This window comes from Ovis canadensis, chromosome 6, assembly GCF_042477335.2.
Source record: "Ovis canadensis isolate MfBH-ARS-UI-01 breed Bighorn chromosome 6, ARS-UI_OviCan_v2, whole genome shotgun sequence".
Taxonomy (NCBI): domain Eukaryota; kingdom Metazoa; phylum Chordata; class Mammalia; order Artiodactyla; family Bovidae; genus Ovis; species Ovis canadensis.
In genome coordinates this window covers 61,167,032-61,185,936 of record NC_091250.1, presented here as the reverse complement: position 1 = coordinate 61,185,936, position 18,905 = coordinate 61,167,032, and the positions used below count along the sequence as shown (strand labels likewise).

Here is an 18,905-nt window from a genome sequence, read left to right as displayed (position 1 = left end):
CCAGACAAACAAATCGAACTGCTGCCTTTAGCAAAGACTTTGTGTGCAGGAATCCCTCCTAACTTAGTCATGTTTCTTCTCTTAAAATGTGCAGGCAATTCTTTCTTTCCTCCAAAAGCCTTAGAATGCCAAACAGATGTGTTCTTCCCCTTGGGCTTTTCTGCCACATGAAGATGCTTGCACTAAGATTTATGTGTGTATACACACACTTATATATGTGTATATATGTATTTATATACCTTCTTTAATATTTGTGGTGGACCCTTTTTGTCCTTTCATGGGGTGTCTTCATCAATACTGTATTTTATATACATATTACATCCACCTAAGTGAAGAAATATATTGCATGTGTTTTGCATAGCATTTGAATATGCTTCTTATGTTTGGTCAGGAAAAAGCATGTTAGGCATGATTCTGCAAATAGGGTTATTTTAGGAAACTGTTCTTAATTAATTCAGACTTCTAATTTATCTGAAAAAAAACAACCCAGCCATAATCTAGTTCCATTCATTCATTTATCCATTCAAAAATTACTTACTGAGCATAATACAGGTACTGGGAACAAAGCAGTATAAATAAATCCCTGCCTTCATGGAGACTGCATTTTACAAAAGAGCAAAGCAGGGTTAGAGCGCTAACTGGTGGCAGCATCCAGTTACAGTTAAGTCTCCAGTTCTCCAATCCAGTGTTTGTTTTGTTGTTCAGTACTAAGTCCTGTCCAACTCTTTTGCAACCCCATGGACTGCAGCCCGCCAGGCTCCTCTGACCAGGGGATTTCCCAGGCAAGCAAACCAAAGTGGGTTTTCATGTCCTTCTCCAGGGGCTCTTCCCGACCCAGGGATCAATTCAGTGTGCTTTGTTCTAATGATAAGGACTGAGTGGTAATTCATTTATCTTCTAATGCAGCTTCTTATTACAGTTAGGACATGCAGTAAGACTATAAACTGCCTAATTACTCCAGTAATTATAAGTAAAACCAAGCTACTATTTCTCTAATAGAAAGTCTCTTCTAAGGTTTCATTTAATTTGAACATTGCAATTTATTCTAATTAACTCTGATATTAAAGAGGCTGGCCTGATAAACACTCTGGCTCCCCATTCTGGCTAGTGTTGGTATGGTTTTGAGAAAAATCTAAGAATTTTAAATGTCAACATCCACTGACTGCATTCATTTTTTAATTAAAAGCAATTATACTGGGCTAACAAATATGAAAAGTCATGTTTTAAAAACATGAGAAGCAAAGATTTGGAAAAAAATCAATTAAAAAAAGATTTGGGCATTTGTTTAAAAGGATGTTAGCACAGTACAGGTAATTTACTTTCTGTTTTACTCTTTAGAATTTTAAGAACTACGGAATAAATTCTATTTACAACTAAATATTCCATGTGTTGGCAGGAGATGGATGCTAAATTATTCCAAAGACCTTAAGAGAGGCCACAAAACCAGCAGCACCAATGGACTACATACATAAACTATGCACACTCCGCAGGGTGAGCATTAACACATCTGATATCATGTCAGTGACTATTTGTTGATCACATACAAATGCAAAGAGAGGCGGAGACACAAAGGAAGGACTAGTGGTCTGCAATCGATTTAGCTAGGGCATCACTGTCCAGTAGAAGTGATAATGGCAATGTTCTAGTTCTGTGCTGTCCAACGTGGTAGCCACTAACTACAAGCAGCTCCCGAGCACTTCAAACACGGCTAGCATGACTAAGGAACTGCATATGTAATTCCACATAATTTCAACTAATTTAAACAGCCATAATTGACTAGTGGCTACCATAATGAATGGCACAGATCTAGAAACACAAGATCACAGTATAAAACAGGAGTTCAACTATTCACGGCAGAGGCTTTGTCTTATTTTCTCTCCCCATTTCCACTCCAAATCTAACACCTAACAGTGCCCAATACAAAGTAGAGATTAAAAAATGTTATTTGAACCTAAGGAGACATTACAGAGTAAAAAAAGGTCGATTATCAGTAAGTGATAGAGATAATCAATGTTAGAAGTTGTATCTGTGGGGGCACGGATGAGAAGGTGTAAAGAAGAAATACAACTGGCCATGTGTTGAAAACTGCTGAAACTGAGTGAAGTGTATAAGTGGGGTCATTTAAACTATTCTCTCTACAGTGACAAGTATTTAAAAGTTTACTAGTGTAATTGAATATTCCAAATTGATATTCCCACATTTTTTCTTCAAAAGTGTTAAAAATACAAGAATGCTTCATTCAATCAACTTACCCACATACAACCACCGAAAAAATGCTTTGAAGTTTTTCATACTGCTATCTATAACTCTAAAAGATAAAAATAAATCAGAAATGAAATTATTACAGGAGGTTCATATATCATTGTTCAATTACTATGGAATATAATAATCCTTACTGTTCTAGTATAGCCTATCTGGATGACATTTAAAGCTTTAGAACAGATTTAACAAATCAAACACATAGCTAAAAATAAACTCTCAAAAGAGCAAATCTTGATTCTTTTTAAAAATAAAGCAAATAACTCAGATTCTAACTGGTTATAACAGCCTTGCCACAAACTGTAATAGTCTCTCCAAGCATTCAATAAAGTATGAAATCCTTTTCTAACTTTGGAACCAAAAGAAATTTAAAAAAAAAAAAAACAGTTTTCAGCACTATTCTGTTTTTTTTTTAAAAGATCACTGATCAGTAAGAAGAAAAAATATCAACCATAACAGAAAATCATCATTATAAGTTTATACTATGTCACTACCATTACCTATGATATCAATAAGACATTACTTATGGAAGCTGATATTTTTATCCTTATAGTAACAGATCTCAAAAATCGAATTTCCTTGGGCTTTACACAAACGTACCCTGAAGATTAAGTGTTATAAGTGGAAGTCATCTACACTTTGATGAAAGTGTTTCTGAATATAGAAATGGATATCATTTTTTTAAAGCTCTTTAAGCTCACATCTGTAAGATAATTACTCTAAGCAAATAATATGTGCCCTTTTCACCCCTAAATCTCAAAGTCCCTTCTAAGCATTAAGTCTCATAATACTACTGGAGAAGTAGGTCAGTATCATTAACCTTTCTGTACACAGTACAACACCTGACATAAAAAACTGTGACATCTCTTGCGTTACCAAGCACCACGATCAAAACTCCTGCAGCAAAAATGGGGGGGAAAAAGATTCCTGTCTTTCTCAGCTCACCCCAACCCCAGGCTAATGTTAAAACTCTCACTGTCTCAGTTTCTCCATTATAATCTAAAATAATGCTTTATTTCACTTATCTCCAAGGAGCAAGAAGTTAAATCAACAACCTTTCATTCATATTAAAACATGATCAGAGAAAACTTAGTATTTTATGTTTACTCTCTGCAAATATGCAGAACCAAAAAATTATTCAACATTCAGGAAAAGGAATATCATTTCCCTCCCTGTTCTTTGAGCACACACCTCTATATTCTAAACTCCATTAAAACGACAGTGGGGAGGGGTGTACGTGTTATAAACTCACATACAAAAAGATGATAGAAAAAAAAGGTTTTTTAAGTTTCAGAAATGTCAAAAGCAGACAGAAGACTGGTGACTGGTGAAGGTCACCAGCAGTGGCCACATGTGAGGCACTTCAGAGAGGGAGCAGCACAGAGTCATCCACCCAGCAGAGCCCCGGAGACACTCAGTCCTTAGAGACATCAAGCTCAGCAGAAGACATCAGGATGACGTCGGGCTGGGCAAAGGAGGACTGAAACTGAAAGAGAGGGGTTCAGCACAGGCCGACATGCGCTGGCACTCGTGCTGGCTTTGGTCCACCCTGCACCCCGCAACTCCAAGCAACTGTAAACTGCCTCAGGAATAAATATGAGTAAACAATCGGGCATCAGGTTTTTGCAGAAAGCTTGCCACAAGAGACCAAAACAAACAGCAAAGTGACATATAAACAGATAATTCAGGAAGCAGCAAAGACTTTTAAAAAATCTAATTAATGTCCTCAGAGAGCCATGAAATGTCATATCTACAGAGCAAGGGCGCTGCTTTGAAAAATGAGTAAACAAATAAGAAAACACTTAGTAATTAAGACAGGACTGCCATAATAAAACATGCAAGAGCATGGCGTGGGTCAATGACTTCATTCTCCATTCCTCCTGGACTCTTATTCCAAAGTTCACACCCTAGACCCTCTTTACCAACCTGAGCCTTCTAAATCTCAATTTCATGCATCCTACTCAACCACAACCACCAGCTTTCTTTCCAGTGACTTCTTGCCAGCATCCCAACAGTCGTACCACCAAGACTTATCCTACTACTCCCGTCTTTCACTGTCTCTTACCCATTTGGTTCTATTTTCAAAATATATTCAGGTTCTGACCATTTCAGATTCTGACCATCATTTCTCTCTTGGCTTCTGTGCTTGCCCTCATATAATCTATCCTCAACACTAAGTAAATAACAAGAGGGATCAAAAAGATTCTAAGTCATATCCTGTTCCCCCACAGCCTGTAATTCTCTAAGAGCTTATTATGTTATTCTTTATTATGTCCAGCGTAAAAGCCAAAGTCCTTACGACGGCCTACAGGCGCTACACAACTTGACCCATCCTCCATGACCTCTTTCACCTTATCCTATCGCTCACACTGTTGCTAAGTTCACTAACTTAGTGGCTCCTGGAGGTGCCCCTCAAGTATGCCAGGCTTGCTCCAAACTCAAGGCCTTTATACCTGCTGTCCCCTTTGCCCCCAAATATCAGCAAGGCTCACTCCTTCCACCCTCGAGGCCCTCCCTGACCAAAAAACTACACCCCTACCCCCAGCACACCATAGATCCTCCTTCCCTACATGGTTTTTCCCACCACTACAAACCACTATCTGACCTGCTATAGGTTTTAATTATTCATTTCTTTATTATCTGTCTCATCACATTAGAATACAGTATCTATGAAGGTAAGATTTTTATCAGTTTTGTTCACTACTACACTCTCAGCATCTAGAATAATGTTTAAAACATAGTGAAAAACGCACAATAAATGTATATGATGAAAGATGGTGCTGGATAATCAAGTCAAGAAAACTTCACAAGAAACAGTAAAGACAAAGCTATTTAAAAAATGTGAGTAAAAATAAAAGACATAGAGGGTCAATCCACGAAGTCTAATATGACCAACTAGATTTCTAGAACAAAAATCTAGTTTTAAAAAGTGGGGGAGAAGAGGAAATTATCAAAATAATAATACAACAGAGTTCAGCTTAAAAATAGCATTTTTTAAATTATCAGTGCAATATATGGAAAGACCCACATTTAAAATACTACTGTGAAATTTCAGTGTATCAAGGATGAAGAATAAAGTTTTCAAGATAAGAAAAAAAACAGCATACAAAGGAATGAGAATCAGAAGCACCAGACCTTCCATCAGCAACAAACAGGCTAGAATACAACAGAGCAATGCTTTCAAAGCTCTCGGAGAAAATAAATCTCCCTTCATAATCCATACCCAGTCAAAACTGTCAATTAAGTGTGGTAGGAGGAGAAAAGACACAAAGGGACACAGAAAGCTTACCCTTACACATCTGTTTTCTAAGTAATTGGAGGACATTTTCCACAAAGTGATTAAATGAACCAAGAAACAGAGGAGATCATGAAAGTAAGGATCTAACCCATGAAAGCAATGAGGAAAACGCCTGGGTGGTAGCTGGCACAAGAGCCGGAACCAATGGACAGATTGGTGCGGGCGTGGTGGTGGCGGGGGTGTTGTGAGGTGGGAGGCTAACAGAGGAGGCACCAGGGACAGAGGGGAATTCCAGGGATGTGATGCTACCTCTGAGACAGGGAGAAAACCTACAAATGTGGTAAAGAGAGACAGTGCAAGGAAAAAAGAAAGCAAATAGAGTCTAGGAAAAACAAAGAGAAACAAGGGAACAATTTCAAAAAACTGATAAATACAAGAAATGCAGTACAGTCATACAATTTAAAAATATGGAAGTAACCTATAGAACTAAAACCAGAAACAGTTACAAGAGTTTAAAGGATTCCCTCTGAAGAGAGGACCTGAGGTGAGGATGGGTGAGATAGGAAAATACCATGTGAATTTTTACGATCACTGCGCTATTGGTTTGTTTTAATCCTACAAACATGCAATTTTCATAAGAACTTAAAATCTCATTTTAAGAAAATCACAATTTGCTAGGTTCTCCATTACAAAAAGTGAAATATTCTCAAGTCAATGATTTCAATTTTCAAGTATCCCCAATACTTACTGAAGAAGTTCATTTGCCTTGAGTATAAAAGAACCTACTGCAGTAATAGCATCTAAAAAGAAGTAAATAAATAAATATCATTTGTCCAATAAGTAAAGTTAGTTTAAAACATTCTGTTGAGAAATAAAATTACCACCTTCAATTCCTGCAGCATCTAGTCCAAGAGGTTCATATTTTTGCTTCCATGAAGCCATTCCTTTCAGTTCACTCAAATGGTATAATAAAGACTCTGAGCCACTATCAAAAACAGAGCAGAAATAAATCAGCATCATCACCGTCATCAGGGTGGCAGGCACCTATTATCTTGCTTGAATGTTTCTAAGTTTTCAAAAATAAAAACTGAAAGTAACTCTAATTTCCTTACTATGAGGGACTATTAGCTCTCAAAATTATTTCAAAACACTGAAGCAGAATCATTTGGTTGTCATGACTAGTGAGACGGACTGGCCACATGATTAAACTTTATGAGATCAAATTATGTTCCACAGTTGGTCCTGGCACTGTTAAGATAGTCATACGGTCATCTTGTTCACCTAACAGCTATGTATTTAAAACTGAGCAAATATTTATTAAGCTCCAACTTCAGGTCAGGCACTATGGGGACTTCATGGTAAACAAAACAAAAGGGTCCTTATAACACTGATAGTCTAATGGGGGAGACAGTCATAACCACATAATCAGACAGTTTCATAATTTCATAACCAGACCATTTCAACACACCAGGTACAGGTGAAAGAGAAGAACCTGAACTAGTCTGGGAATTAGAGAAGGATTCTCTGAACATCTGAGCTGAGAGCTGGAAAATGCAAGTGAAGAACAGAGTGGAAGTGTTGCAAAAAGCAAAGAGACGTACAAAAGCCCCAGGTAGGAGACAAAAGTGTCAAGTTTGAGAAGGCCACCAAAGACATGGGTCCTAACAAATGGGAAGGCACTGGAAGTTTTTAGTAAGAGTAGCATGATCAGATCCACTGTGGAACACATCTGAGGGCACAGTGCGGCCTGGAGACCAGGCCGACAGCCCTACAGTGCTCAAAGAGGGAGGTAAGGGCCCGGGGTCTCAGCATAAAGAAATCTGTCAAAATCTAAGTCAAACACTGAGCATCAACCAGCAAGCGGCCTCACTGAGGGAGCGGTGTTTAGAAATGGCATGAGACTTGAGGGTCTAGAACAGTCTTGGCTCTGACACGTAATAACTTTGCCCTTTCTGAACTTCATATGCCACATGCCCTTTCTGAACTTCAGTTTCTTCTTATGTAAAATGAGGATAATCACAACCAACACCTTGCCAAGGACTTACATGCAAAAATATGTAACATGCTTTTACAGAACATATAAAATGATATACAAACATACTTAATTTCACTGCTCAAAAAAGGGTATATGCCCTATTCAAGACATAACTCATGGCTGTCTGGGTGAGAAAAAAGCCCAGATAGGGCCTCGGGTGGTGAAAAGATGTTGGAAAGTTATTTCACAGAGCAGAGTCACTATTATCGATTCTTTAAATCTTGGGCACTTTAAGATTCCCCTCGAATGCTAAGGCAAAAATGTCAGCCAGAAGACGCTCTAACAGAGAATGCCAGATGATGAAAAGAAGGCTGAAGAAAGGAAACCAATGCTATAGGTACGTGCAGAAGCAACACCAAAAGATTCTCTGTCATCTTCATACCTCTGTAAGTGACTTATAACCAATTTTTGTATACTGGAATATGATGACTCTATAGACTGGCCAAGCTTCTTTAAGCCCTGATTAAGAGAAAAAAAAACGACATTTAGCAAACAAGGAAGATACTATATGCCATTCAAAAAAAATTAAGACTATGTTCATAGCCATTAAAGTACAAAGATAACCACACCTTTACTGTTAACTGGTTCATTAAGAGGGTCTGAAGTTCAACACTAGAATGAAAAAGAAAGTATTTTTAGTCTTCTCTATTTAAAATCTGAATGCATCACTTAAAACATTTAATTTCAAAGTACAAATTTAAACAAAGATTTTAAACAAATAAAAAGAAATAGCCCAACAAAAATTAAGACTTTGTTGTACTCAGAGAAACAGACAAAAACAGGAAACGTTAAAGTCCACACACAGACTGAAATAGACATGAGAATGTGCTATACACTGAAATGGTATTTCATGTCAGTAAGGAGAAGATGTACTACTCAGTAAGTTACACTGGGCAATTATTAGACACTTAGAAAAAAATAAGTTGTTACGTCTTTCATAGCATACAACCAAATAAATCATATCTGGAACATCTAAATGGGATAAAATCATAAACCACCAAAAAAAATCTCTAGATGAAAATAAAGATCTTTGACTGCTTACTATGGGAAAGATCTTTTTAAGAATAATGCTGAGGTAAATACAATAAAGGAAAAGAGTGATTTAGCTACATAAAAATTTTTAATTTTTTATACATTTAAAAAGTACAGATATATGTATACATGGTACATACACATAAAATGATTACATTTACATAGGAAATAAATACGTGAATAAAAAAGCCTAGAAAGATATATACTATTCTTTGTTTTTTGTGCATCAGAATTTTCTATTTTTTTTTTTACAATGAATATGAGTTACTTTTGAAATAAATTACTTTAAAAAGAGAAGGTAAAGCAAAAGTTTCTAATGTAAGTTTATTACCTTGCTTTCCCCCACAACAACAAGTCCATGAATTCATCTTGCACTGATGTGGTTGTGTTCTTTTCCTAGAGAAAGATGGATAAACTCATGATAAGTGTTTTTTAAATAAGCATTATTTATTCAAAATTATGGGAACATGACTCCCTTTCTCACCTTTAACCTTCTCTCAAATCCATATTTAAACTGTTTATCTGAATAGCTGCAGCTGCTGCTGCTAAGTCGCTTCAGTCGTGTCTGACTCTGTGCGACCCCATAGACAGCAGCCCGCCAGGCTCCCCCGTCCCTGGGATTCTCCAGGCAAGAATACTGGAGTGGGTTGCCATTTCCTTCTCCAATGCATGAAAGTGAAAAGTGAAAGTGAAGTCGCTCAGTCGTGTTCGACTCTTAGCGACCCCATGGACTGTAGCCTACCAGGCTCCTCCATCCATGGGACTTCCCAGGCAAGAGTACTGGAGTGGGGTGCCATTGCCTTCTCCGATCTGAATAGCAGTTATGAGGAAACAGCCAGTCAGCTCTTCCAACACCTGTCCTTAATCGCCACATCCTATTAGCTCCACTTCACAATCCTGTCCCCACCTAAGTTTTTCCAATGGGAAGGACTGGCATTATCTCTCTCTGAGACAAGAGTTTGAGGTTAGATCAAGCCATCTCAAAGAAATCAAGATCTGAGCCTTGAACAAATCAGACCGATTTTTCTCATGTCCCTCATGAAATGAGTAAGGACATCATACACTCTTTAACACCTTCCATGGGAAACTCCAGTTACATCACCTGGACAAACTTGGTAAGACGAGAATCCATCTGCATCAGTATTTCTTCCCAGGCTTCACACATACATGTCAGTGACAAATTTATATACTATTAGCAAAAAGAAAAAATATTAAAGTAGCAAAAAATACTTAAGTCAATATGCTAACTAAATAATACATGCTTCTTACTGCCAATTGTCTCAAAGAAACCCAGGATTTACTGTAAACCACTTTTAACTCTGAAAGTTAAGCCTGAGAAAGAAGAGACCATGGCTAACACTTGATAATCATTTAACAATCAAACATTCTCAAATTAAGTTTTTATCTGGTAAAATAGATATTTTTCAACTTTTTACATATACGATGTGTTTTATGTACATTAACTGTTAAAATGCTGATTGGTCAACTATTCGATCTTCAAACAGTATCCTTTTAAAAAGACACTGATCTCCAGAAATCTTTGACATGAAGTACATTAGTGACTGTGGCAGACTGAAGCAAGAAGGTCACAGTTCTTTGCAGCTCCTCTATCCGGATGTATAGCCGGTTTCTCCAGTCTGTCGATTTGGTCTGGCCGTGTGTCTCAGTGTGACAAAGAAGCACAAGTGTCACTGAGTCCAAGGCTCCAGAAGGCTTTGCAAGCTTCCACTTACACGCCTGACGTTCCCCTGTCCACACCACTTACCCAACAAGCCTGATCTAGCCTGTTGGGAAGTGGGGAGTGTGGATTTCAGATAAAGCCATCATGGCTGAGAGATACTTGGACCAGCCAGCTGACTACCGCTGTACGACCAAGACCAGCATGAATAGCTGAACCCAGCCCAGAACAACAGAACCTTCAGCTGGGCCTGGCCCAAACAGTCAACCAACTAAAACACCAATCACCTGCTAACTGGGGGTACATTTATTATATCCAAAAGCTGTTAGAATGACTATTTTCCATAATACTTGATTTGCAAAGACACTTTTAAAATTACAAAATACCTTATTATGAGAATGTTTAAAAAGATTTAGATGACTTTTTTCTTTTCTTTTGGAGATATAGAGATGGGTTGGAATAGATTTTCAATTAAATTTCTTTTTCTTGTTTCAGTGGACATTATAAGCTTATCTATCAGACTAGACACCTCTGCCAAGTATAGTTGGCTTTAAAAAGTAAGATTTTCAAGTTTTTTATTTACACAACATTAGTAAACAGTCACATAAAACAAGCTATGAATAAATACCTGTAAAAGAGCTGAAATGTGAGTAAACTTTCTGGCCATTCGAGTTACTTCAGGTAAGAAAGAGTACAATAGATTGGTTTCAAGCTGTCAAATTAGAACACTAAAGTGAGTCACAAACAGATATATTTACTACTTTTAAAGACGAGTCAAGGTATAACTATGTATCAGAAAGACTACCTCAGAATTTTGCTCCTTTTCAGTATAACAAATTAGCAAATAACAGAATATAATTTTAGGATTCTCTCATCTGTAGCATCTAACTATGTACAGTTGACCCCCTCTAAGTTAGCAGTCCTCTCTACTTAGTTAGAATAAATGTAATAATCTAATTTATACCACTATTATGAGAGACTTTTAAAATGATCACAAATATCTAAAAAATTTTTAAGGAATTACAGCTAGTAATAAATACAAGTTAACTGTCTATTACAGAGGTACATGAAGTATCACAATAAAGTTGTTATTAAAAATATGTTACAAATTCCACATAAAGAGTGAATTATTTTACTATAGCACCAAACACAATTCGGGAAATTGGATTTTCACAGAACCTTCAGATGAAGAGCAACCATGAACAACTGTTCTAGCAAACAGCAGAAAGTCGAGAGCTCTCTGCTGCTGTGAATACGGTGAAACTATAAGGCCTCACTTGCGTCACATCCAGCATCTTTCCGTCCTACTCTGGTTTGAGAGTTCACACATACTTAGACTAAGTGGCTGGGTTATTCGAGATGAAATTTTCAGGAAGATTTTCCTGAAGGCAAAGCTACAATCTAAATACTCTGTAGGAGCCCAGTTTCCACAGTCTATGATACAAACAGCACACAATGAAAAGGTTTTCCCCGGCATTTAGTGGGCATCTCATACAGGAGGCAATGTGTTAGTTAAGAGCCCCGGCTCTGGAGCCAGACTGCCCAGCATCACCTTCAAGTCCTTACCAAGCAAGTGACAGTTGCTCTGCGTGCCATTTACTCAACTACAAAATGGGGATAGTAATAGCACCTATCTATTAGGTTACTGTGAGGATTCACATAAAATATACTGAATTACTCAGTACTGGGCACATATTAAATAATTAGTAAATATTAGCTTTTATTATAATAATAATTATATATATTATATTTTATATATTATATATTTATAATTATTTATATATAATTATAAAACAATTATTTTTATAATAATAATTATATTTTCTTGGGTCAAAATCCCAAGAAAACACTTGTTACAAACATGAACTGGTATAGCAACAAGTTAATATTGGTCATTAACAGACCATCGAAACACTGTTTTGATGAAAATTATGCTGAGCAATTGGAATAATAAGGTATTCACCAGTAACACTCTAAGATTTAGAAGCTCCAAGTCAATTTTTTGCTTTGTTTTAATGACCATTAGAATCCAGTGATATGGATAATAAAAATCAAACCTTTAAAAATATATATTTACTCTCTGCTGGTTCAAATACTCACCTGAAAATATGAAACTTCTGAAGCACCACTGGCAGAAACTTCTGTGACCACTGACAATGACTTCAAATCACTTGACAGACATAACGCAAGACAAGTACCGACAATCTGTAAAACAGTCAAATCCCCATTATATTTAGTGTTATTGCTGCACTGCATCTGCTTACAACACAGGAAGCGAAAATTCAGAGCTCTAAAAAGCAGTAACTCCTGCCATGTATGTGGCAGATGAAGGCATGCGTCCACTGAGTTGCAAGGACGCAGACACAGACCCTAACTACGCACCCGAGTGCTGGAGAACTAACACAGCCTGCAGAGCCGCAACATTTTCTGCCCTTTTAGGGAACTGCAAGAATAAGAAAAGGCATGGAGAAGACCAAGACTGAGCCTAAGATTGCTTCTAATGACTTTCATCACATTCCGATCACAAATGGCAGCTCTTAAATGCAAGGCTAGAAAAACATCAAATCATAATCAAGTGTACCACAGTAATCTTTTAGTTAAGAAAAAACTTTTTGACTAATTCTCCTAATTCTCCTAATTCTCTAACCTCTGATCTTCACAGACATCATATCACTATTTTATCTTAGTAAGAAAGTTATCCTCTTAACATTTAAGGACGAGTAAATCCAAGAAATGAAACTGAGAAAAATAGTAATGTTTTATTCTTTTCCATAAATCAGTCAGTTGTTACAAAAATAGAGGCAAAAATAGAGAATCTTAAAGAAAAACTTACCCCAGTGACTCGAGCAATTTTGAACATTCCGTAAGCATAAAGCTCAATAAAACCAGAGCTTCCTCCAAGGACAAGAATATTAAGCCTGATTAAAAATAATGCAACAAGCAAGCTGAGGACAACAGAGAGGACCAAGTTCTTACACCAAGATACAAGTTGTTGCTGCCCTCGTATAATCTGCACACTCAAGCTCCCTAGCAGGGTGACCGAACCTCTAAACAAGTTCACCAAATTTCAATTACATCAGGCTTATTCCTTTTTTCCCCCAAAAGAACAACATAAATTTCATTCAGCCTACAAAAACCTCAGTTTACAGTAAAATAAGAATATATTATTTTAATAACTGTATTTATATACCCTCAATAACAAAATCATCTCTTTTCCAGTTAATATAAATTGCCATCAGTTTTATCATGGCCCTGATGCTAAACGTATTATGTGGGCTTAAAGAACCTGAAGATTCAACTTAAATTTCAGAAACTCAAGCACTTCTATCCTCCTTTACTTTTTAAAAATGAAAGTATACCATAATATTAAACTTGACACAAATATCATACAATAAAAATGAGTGAGTAATAGATATTGTCTGTTTATTGTTCAGAGGTATTTGCCAGCAATGAAATAAAATGACAAAGAAAATATCTTTGGAACTCTGGTCTAAAAACTGCCTCAAGTATCAAATTTAAGAAAATAAAACTTGCTATTTAAGATGTCTGCAAGATTTACCTGACATCTCCCAAAAGCTTAATAATTTCATCCGAATTTTCTTCACTAAAATATAAAAATAAATTGGGTTATCTTTCAACTATATGCTTCAAATAATAAAAGATTTATCTTACTTGAAAAAAAGAAAAGGTATACCTTACCTAAATATTTTTGAGGTGTTGCTATAACTAGAAAAAAAAAAAAGAGTAGGGTAAAAAACTCTCAATAGAAATACATTTTTTTAAAGCACATGAGAAAACTGTCAGTGTTAAAAGAAAGAAACCTGTAAGATTAATTTGAATGAGATTAAACACTGGTACTTACTTTTTCGGCAATGTAGGAAGTTTAGGTAAGAGAAGATTTGATTCATCCTCAGAATTATAAAAGGATGTTAGAACACTACAAAGGGGAAAATAAGACAAAGCAAAAATAAGTATTATTAAAACAAAGATTCCACTTCTCTTTCCATTAAAAATATTAATTTTTAAAGGCCCAATTTTATATATGACACATTACCAAATGAACACAGTGACTTTTACAGTGGTAAACTGTGCACGGCATTTAACAATCACACGCAAGAAACAGAAAAGTTGGAAATTCTTAATTTATCTTGAACTTTATTTCTGAAAGAAAAAAAAAATCAGCCTATCCACTTTATGTTAAGAGGAACAAATATTTATAAACAATTTTCTCAGCATATGAAATGCATCCATATGTATTTAGTATCAGTACCAGATATGGACTGAGAATTTGTGATTCCTTAACTCTCCTCTAAAAACCAACACTGAACATAGGAGTAGCAAGAGTAATTTTAAAGAACACTGAAGTTATTATAATGTAATGATGGGCTCTATAACTTATGCACATTTGGAGACATAACAATCCAGTCGGTGTATGTAAGATGACACCAAGTATTTTGAAACAGTTTTATGTGTCCTCGCATTTTTTTCAATCCTACCTCCAAATACAGATGGAAATGAATAAGGTGAAAAGCGGTGTCCTAAAAGACCCTGGAATCTCCATATAACATTTCTGAACTCTTTAACAGAAAGCGTGTTAGGAATACACTTAGCAGGTAACTGGACTGGGACAGAAATTACATGGTATACTCTGCTCCCCTATAAATTCACATTACCTCTTGCAACCTTTATTATTTGATGACAGATTGATCCTTGTTTTATCTACAGTGAATTTTAAACCCCAGGCTAGACCTTATTATCTAATATTTTTACAATCCCCTCCTGAGGAAATTTGTGAATTAACAATCAGGATTTATAAATTCATTTGATATTAACTTAAAACTTAATTAGAACAGAAAAGCTAACAGGAAGAAAATGATCTTATTTCCTCAAAAAAAAAAAAAAAAACTTTTATGTTCAGTATTCACTAAGCCTACTGACCCTTTAGGCTATCTTTACTGCAAACGTGGCAGAGTACTTAATTTCACAGACTAAGGCAAAACTATTTTCACAAAATAAGGAAACTATAGGGATCACAAAAATAAAAAGAACTCCTTCAGTATCAAAACAAAATGCTCGACTCAGCACTTTTCATATTCGAAGAATATTTACTCAGACACAGAAACACAAAGTTCCAGAATGAAATATATGGTGAAAAGAAAAACAGAACCTTAATTTGCTAATCAACAATCTTAATTAATATTACTTGAAAGTATAAGTCATTGATATAAACTTTAAAAAATAACCAAAAAGAAAAATCTTGGCTATTCAGGCATTACTGCTCCAATAATAAAACAGATTTTTTTCCAGAAGAGAAAGAAATCTAGCAAATACCAAAAAAAATTTCATCTTGATAAGCTTAAGACAAAAGGTTAAAAGCAAATACACATACTGAATACTCAGATGCGCCTAAGTTTCCACTTTTAAAAAATGAAAATTTCATGAATATCCTACTGGGACCACTGGGGGTTTTATCACTCTACCTGCTCTCAACGGTCACTTCCATCCAATGCATACAAGAAACTGGGGCCTCCACAGAAAAAGAGTGCAAGCTTTCAGGTTTTTCTACATCACACAACACAATTTTCTTGGTATCAGCAAGGGCAAAGGCCAAAACTAAAACAAGAAGAAATAATCAGAATAAGTCAGTGTAATATTAAGAGAAAAATGGGTATTTCATTTCTTGCCCAATTTTACTATTTTATATATATCATAATCATAGAAATGCTTTAACCCTTAAATCCTTCCTTTAAATAAGTAAAACACTGAAAGGTATCTTTGCATAGAGTTATGCTGTTATTGACACTTATTTTCAAATGCTCAAACTTTTGTGAGCAACCTACTACTGTCTTGTATACTGTTCTTAACATCTTACATATCAGAGTCTCTAGACTGGAACCTTGAGGCCAAGCAGAAAACACAGAACAGACATCAACATATAAACAATAACATCGTATCACCAAGACATACTGGTCCCCACCTGAAAGTTTAAAAGTGATTCCATCTGCTTGGTTCTTGGGAAGGTTTTTTATTCCTCTTTTTAATTTCTAACCTTTACTGAACAGGGATATCAAATACTGATGGGTCTGAATGATCTAGTATCATTTCTCTACAGAAGTCCTTAATGTCTTCCTAACATGTAAAACTGAAGACCGTCTAGACAGAAGGCTGTGTGTTTCACTGTATACCAATACATACAACTCTGTGAGATGAGAGGCAATCCAAGTCTCCTCTTCTTTAAAGCAATTTAAAAGCAATCTTGAAATAATCATTACCAAGCTAAGCTCTATTTTATTGTTCAAAAACAGGAGACATTTTTTAATGATAAAAATATCACCTACTTAAATACATTTTCATACACACTGACCTTCATGATTTTTGAGATCCTGATGTTTTTAGACAAAGAGAGCAAGATCTCAAAATACTACTCACAAAAGTTCTCTAATTTTACACATACTTTTTTTTTTTTCCAGTAGAAGAAACAAGAACTGAGCAAAATGAATATAGACCAAAACAGCTGTTATCTGTGGAGTGACAGGCTTTCAGGACATTTTTACAGACTTATATTTACCTAGGGAAAAAAGGAGGCAACAAGGAGGAATACATATCATTTTATGAAAACAATTTGTTTTTTTAAGGTACCAATGATACAGATGAATTGCAGCATTTTCCTGTGCTGACCAGACATGTACAGCAGCTCAAATAACTGTCAGTGTAACAACACATGGAAGAGGAGAGTTCAGTCCTCAGAGCAGCAGCATGGTAAGCGACACCACACAGGGCACCAACAGGAGTAAGATCACATGGAAATTGAAGGAAGGGGGTCAAAGCTGACAGTCTTTCAGGTGAGGTAAACAATTGTGCAGAGAGAATATTTACGAACCACACATTTAATGCTAAAACACATTTTGGGGAGAAAAGGGCCATGATGGCTCTGAACTGACTATTGAGTGGCAAATGAAGCCCTGGACAAACAGTGCAGAACAAGACAGCAAAAGAACAAAACCAAAGTACCCTGTATATTCTCATAAAACTTCCTGTTAGACTTATCTTTGCCAAGAAGTCAGATTTCATTTTAGAGATATCTCTGCCATGAAACAAGATGGCAGAATCAATCTGAGTTCCATGAAAACACTATAAAGCATCTGAAAAAACAAAATTCCCAAATCAGTATTTAGAATTCTAGTACATTGTAAGAAAAATAAATTCTTTCAGTGAGTAAGTTCTCTTTACAGAATACTCTTTCTGAAAAACAAAAACACATTTTTTACAATACTGTCATTACGTTTGCCATCTGGTCTCCAAGCCAGACAGGTCACTTCTTTTCCTGTATTTTCATTTGGTGGAAAACTCCAAACTCGATGAAAACTTGCAAGTCGATGAAGTAAAACCTAGGACAAAACAGACATAGTGGCAGATAATAAAAACACCCATTTCCAAAAATAAATCTAAACAGTTAAAAAACTGTACCAAGTATATTTAGCCATCAGAAAAAATTCAAAGTCAAGAGTGTCTGAATGAACTTAAGGTATTTCCAAAGAAACGGGTGAAACAAGGTCTAATTTAACCCTGTACTCTACACATTTTCCTAACTTTTACGTCAACAAGAGACTTATGTTTTAGAAAGGAATACAGCTTCCCAGACAGCTCAGCGGTAAAGAATCTACCTGCCAAGCAGAAGACTCAGGTACGATGCCCTGGGTGGGGAAGATCCCCTAGAGAAGGCAATGGCAACCCACTCCAGTATTCTTGCCTGGAAAAGCCCACAGAGAGAGGAGCCTGGCAGGCTGCAGTCCATATGGGCGCAGAGTCTGACACAGCTGAAGCAACTTAGCACACATGCACGCACTGGCTCATTCATGCCTTCCAACACTTCTCATCATCATTTTGGGTGATTTCAAGAGCAACAGTGTCCTGGCTTTTGGTTCTCAACTACCTCTTCTTCAATGACCACAGCTTTTACCCCACCGCAGTCACTCCCAGGGTCATGTCTGTTACACTGTCATTACCGACAACTACAAATGCTGCCATAAACTTCAGCTGCAAACTTCCCACTTTCCATCACTGTCTGTATCTTTCCTGCTCATCCTGACTAATACCCAACTTCAATTCTGCAACCTCACCAAGACATACAATCCAATGAGTCTACCACCGATTCTCTGTCCCTCACCCCACACATGACCTCACTTCCCTACTTAATCAGGTTAGAATTCAAAGTTCATCATTACAATCACTTCTCTTGTACATAACTTCGACTCCCTTGCATCTCTTGCTTTTTGTCACCCTTTGGCACAACAACTCTGGTTAAAGTCAACCACACCTGCACCCATGCAGCTGAACAGAAGACACAACCATGCTCACTAGTTTCACTACAGAACCACTAAGCTCATGTGCCTTTTAATACTGAAGAACAATCCTATTAGATTCACTAGTCCACTCGCCTTGTCGGCTTCTTCAAAGTTCTCTTCCCTCCTCAAAATTCCAACATTTTCGTCTCCATCTTCATTCCTAAACAGTGCCCTTTCTTCTTCACTAAGAAAATGGAAGCGACAAGTGCCCACAATTACACCTACTCATCTGGTCACACTGATGCTCCTATTTTTTCCCTTCCCTCCTACAGTTGTGGCTGAAGGAACTGCACTCCTCTCAGGGCCATGAGAGAATTC

General features: G+C 36.5%; 1 protein-coding gene across 2 annotated transcripts in view; it reads right to left on the bottom strand.

Moving 5' to 3' along the window:
* Positions 1-18,905, bottom strand: part of ANAPC4 (anaphase promoting complex subunit 4) — a 34,562-nt gene that overhangs the window by 14,304 nt on the left and 1,353 nt on the right. The window contains exons 2-16 of one of the 2 annotated variants that reach the window (XM_069593790.1): positions 17,525-17,630; positions 15,723-15,855; positions 14,105-14,179; positions 13,942-13,968; positions 13,802-13,846; positions 13,076-13,160; positions 12,343-12,447; positions 10,871-10,954; positions 9,667-9,753; positions 8,896-8,960; positions 8,102-8,144; positions 7,915-7,991; positions 6,382-6,482; positions 6,246-6,297; positions 2,253-2,308 (exon numbers count right to left, since the gene is read on the bottom strand). In XM_069593790.1, coding sequence (XP_069449891.1) covers positions 2,253-2,308; positions 6,246-6,297; positions 6,382-6,482; positions 7,915-7,991; positions 8,102-8,144; positions 8,896-8,960; positions 9,667-9,753; positions 10,871-10,954; positions 12,343-12,447; positions 13,076-13,160; positions 13,802-13,846; positions 13,942-13,968; positions 14,105-14,179; positions 15,723-15,855; positions 17,525-17,630 — 1,141 coding nt within the window. Of the gene's footprint in view, positions 1-2,252; positions 2,309-6,245; positions 6,298-6,381; positions 6,483-7,914; positions 7,992-8,101; positions 8,145-8,895; positions 8,961-9,666; positions 9,754-10,870; positions 10,955-12,342; positions 12,448-13,075; positions 13,161-13,801; positions 13,847-13,941; positions 13,969-14,104; positions 14,180-15,722; positions 17,385-17,524; positions 17,631-18,905 lie in introns of both variants that reach the window. The other variant, XM_069593791.1, reaches the window with a different exon arrangement.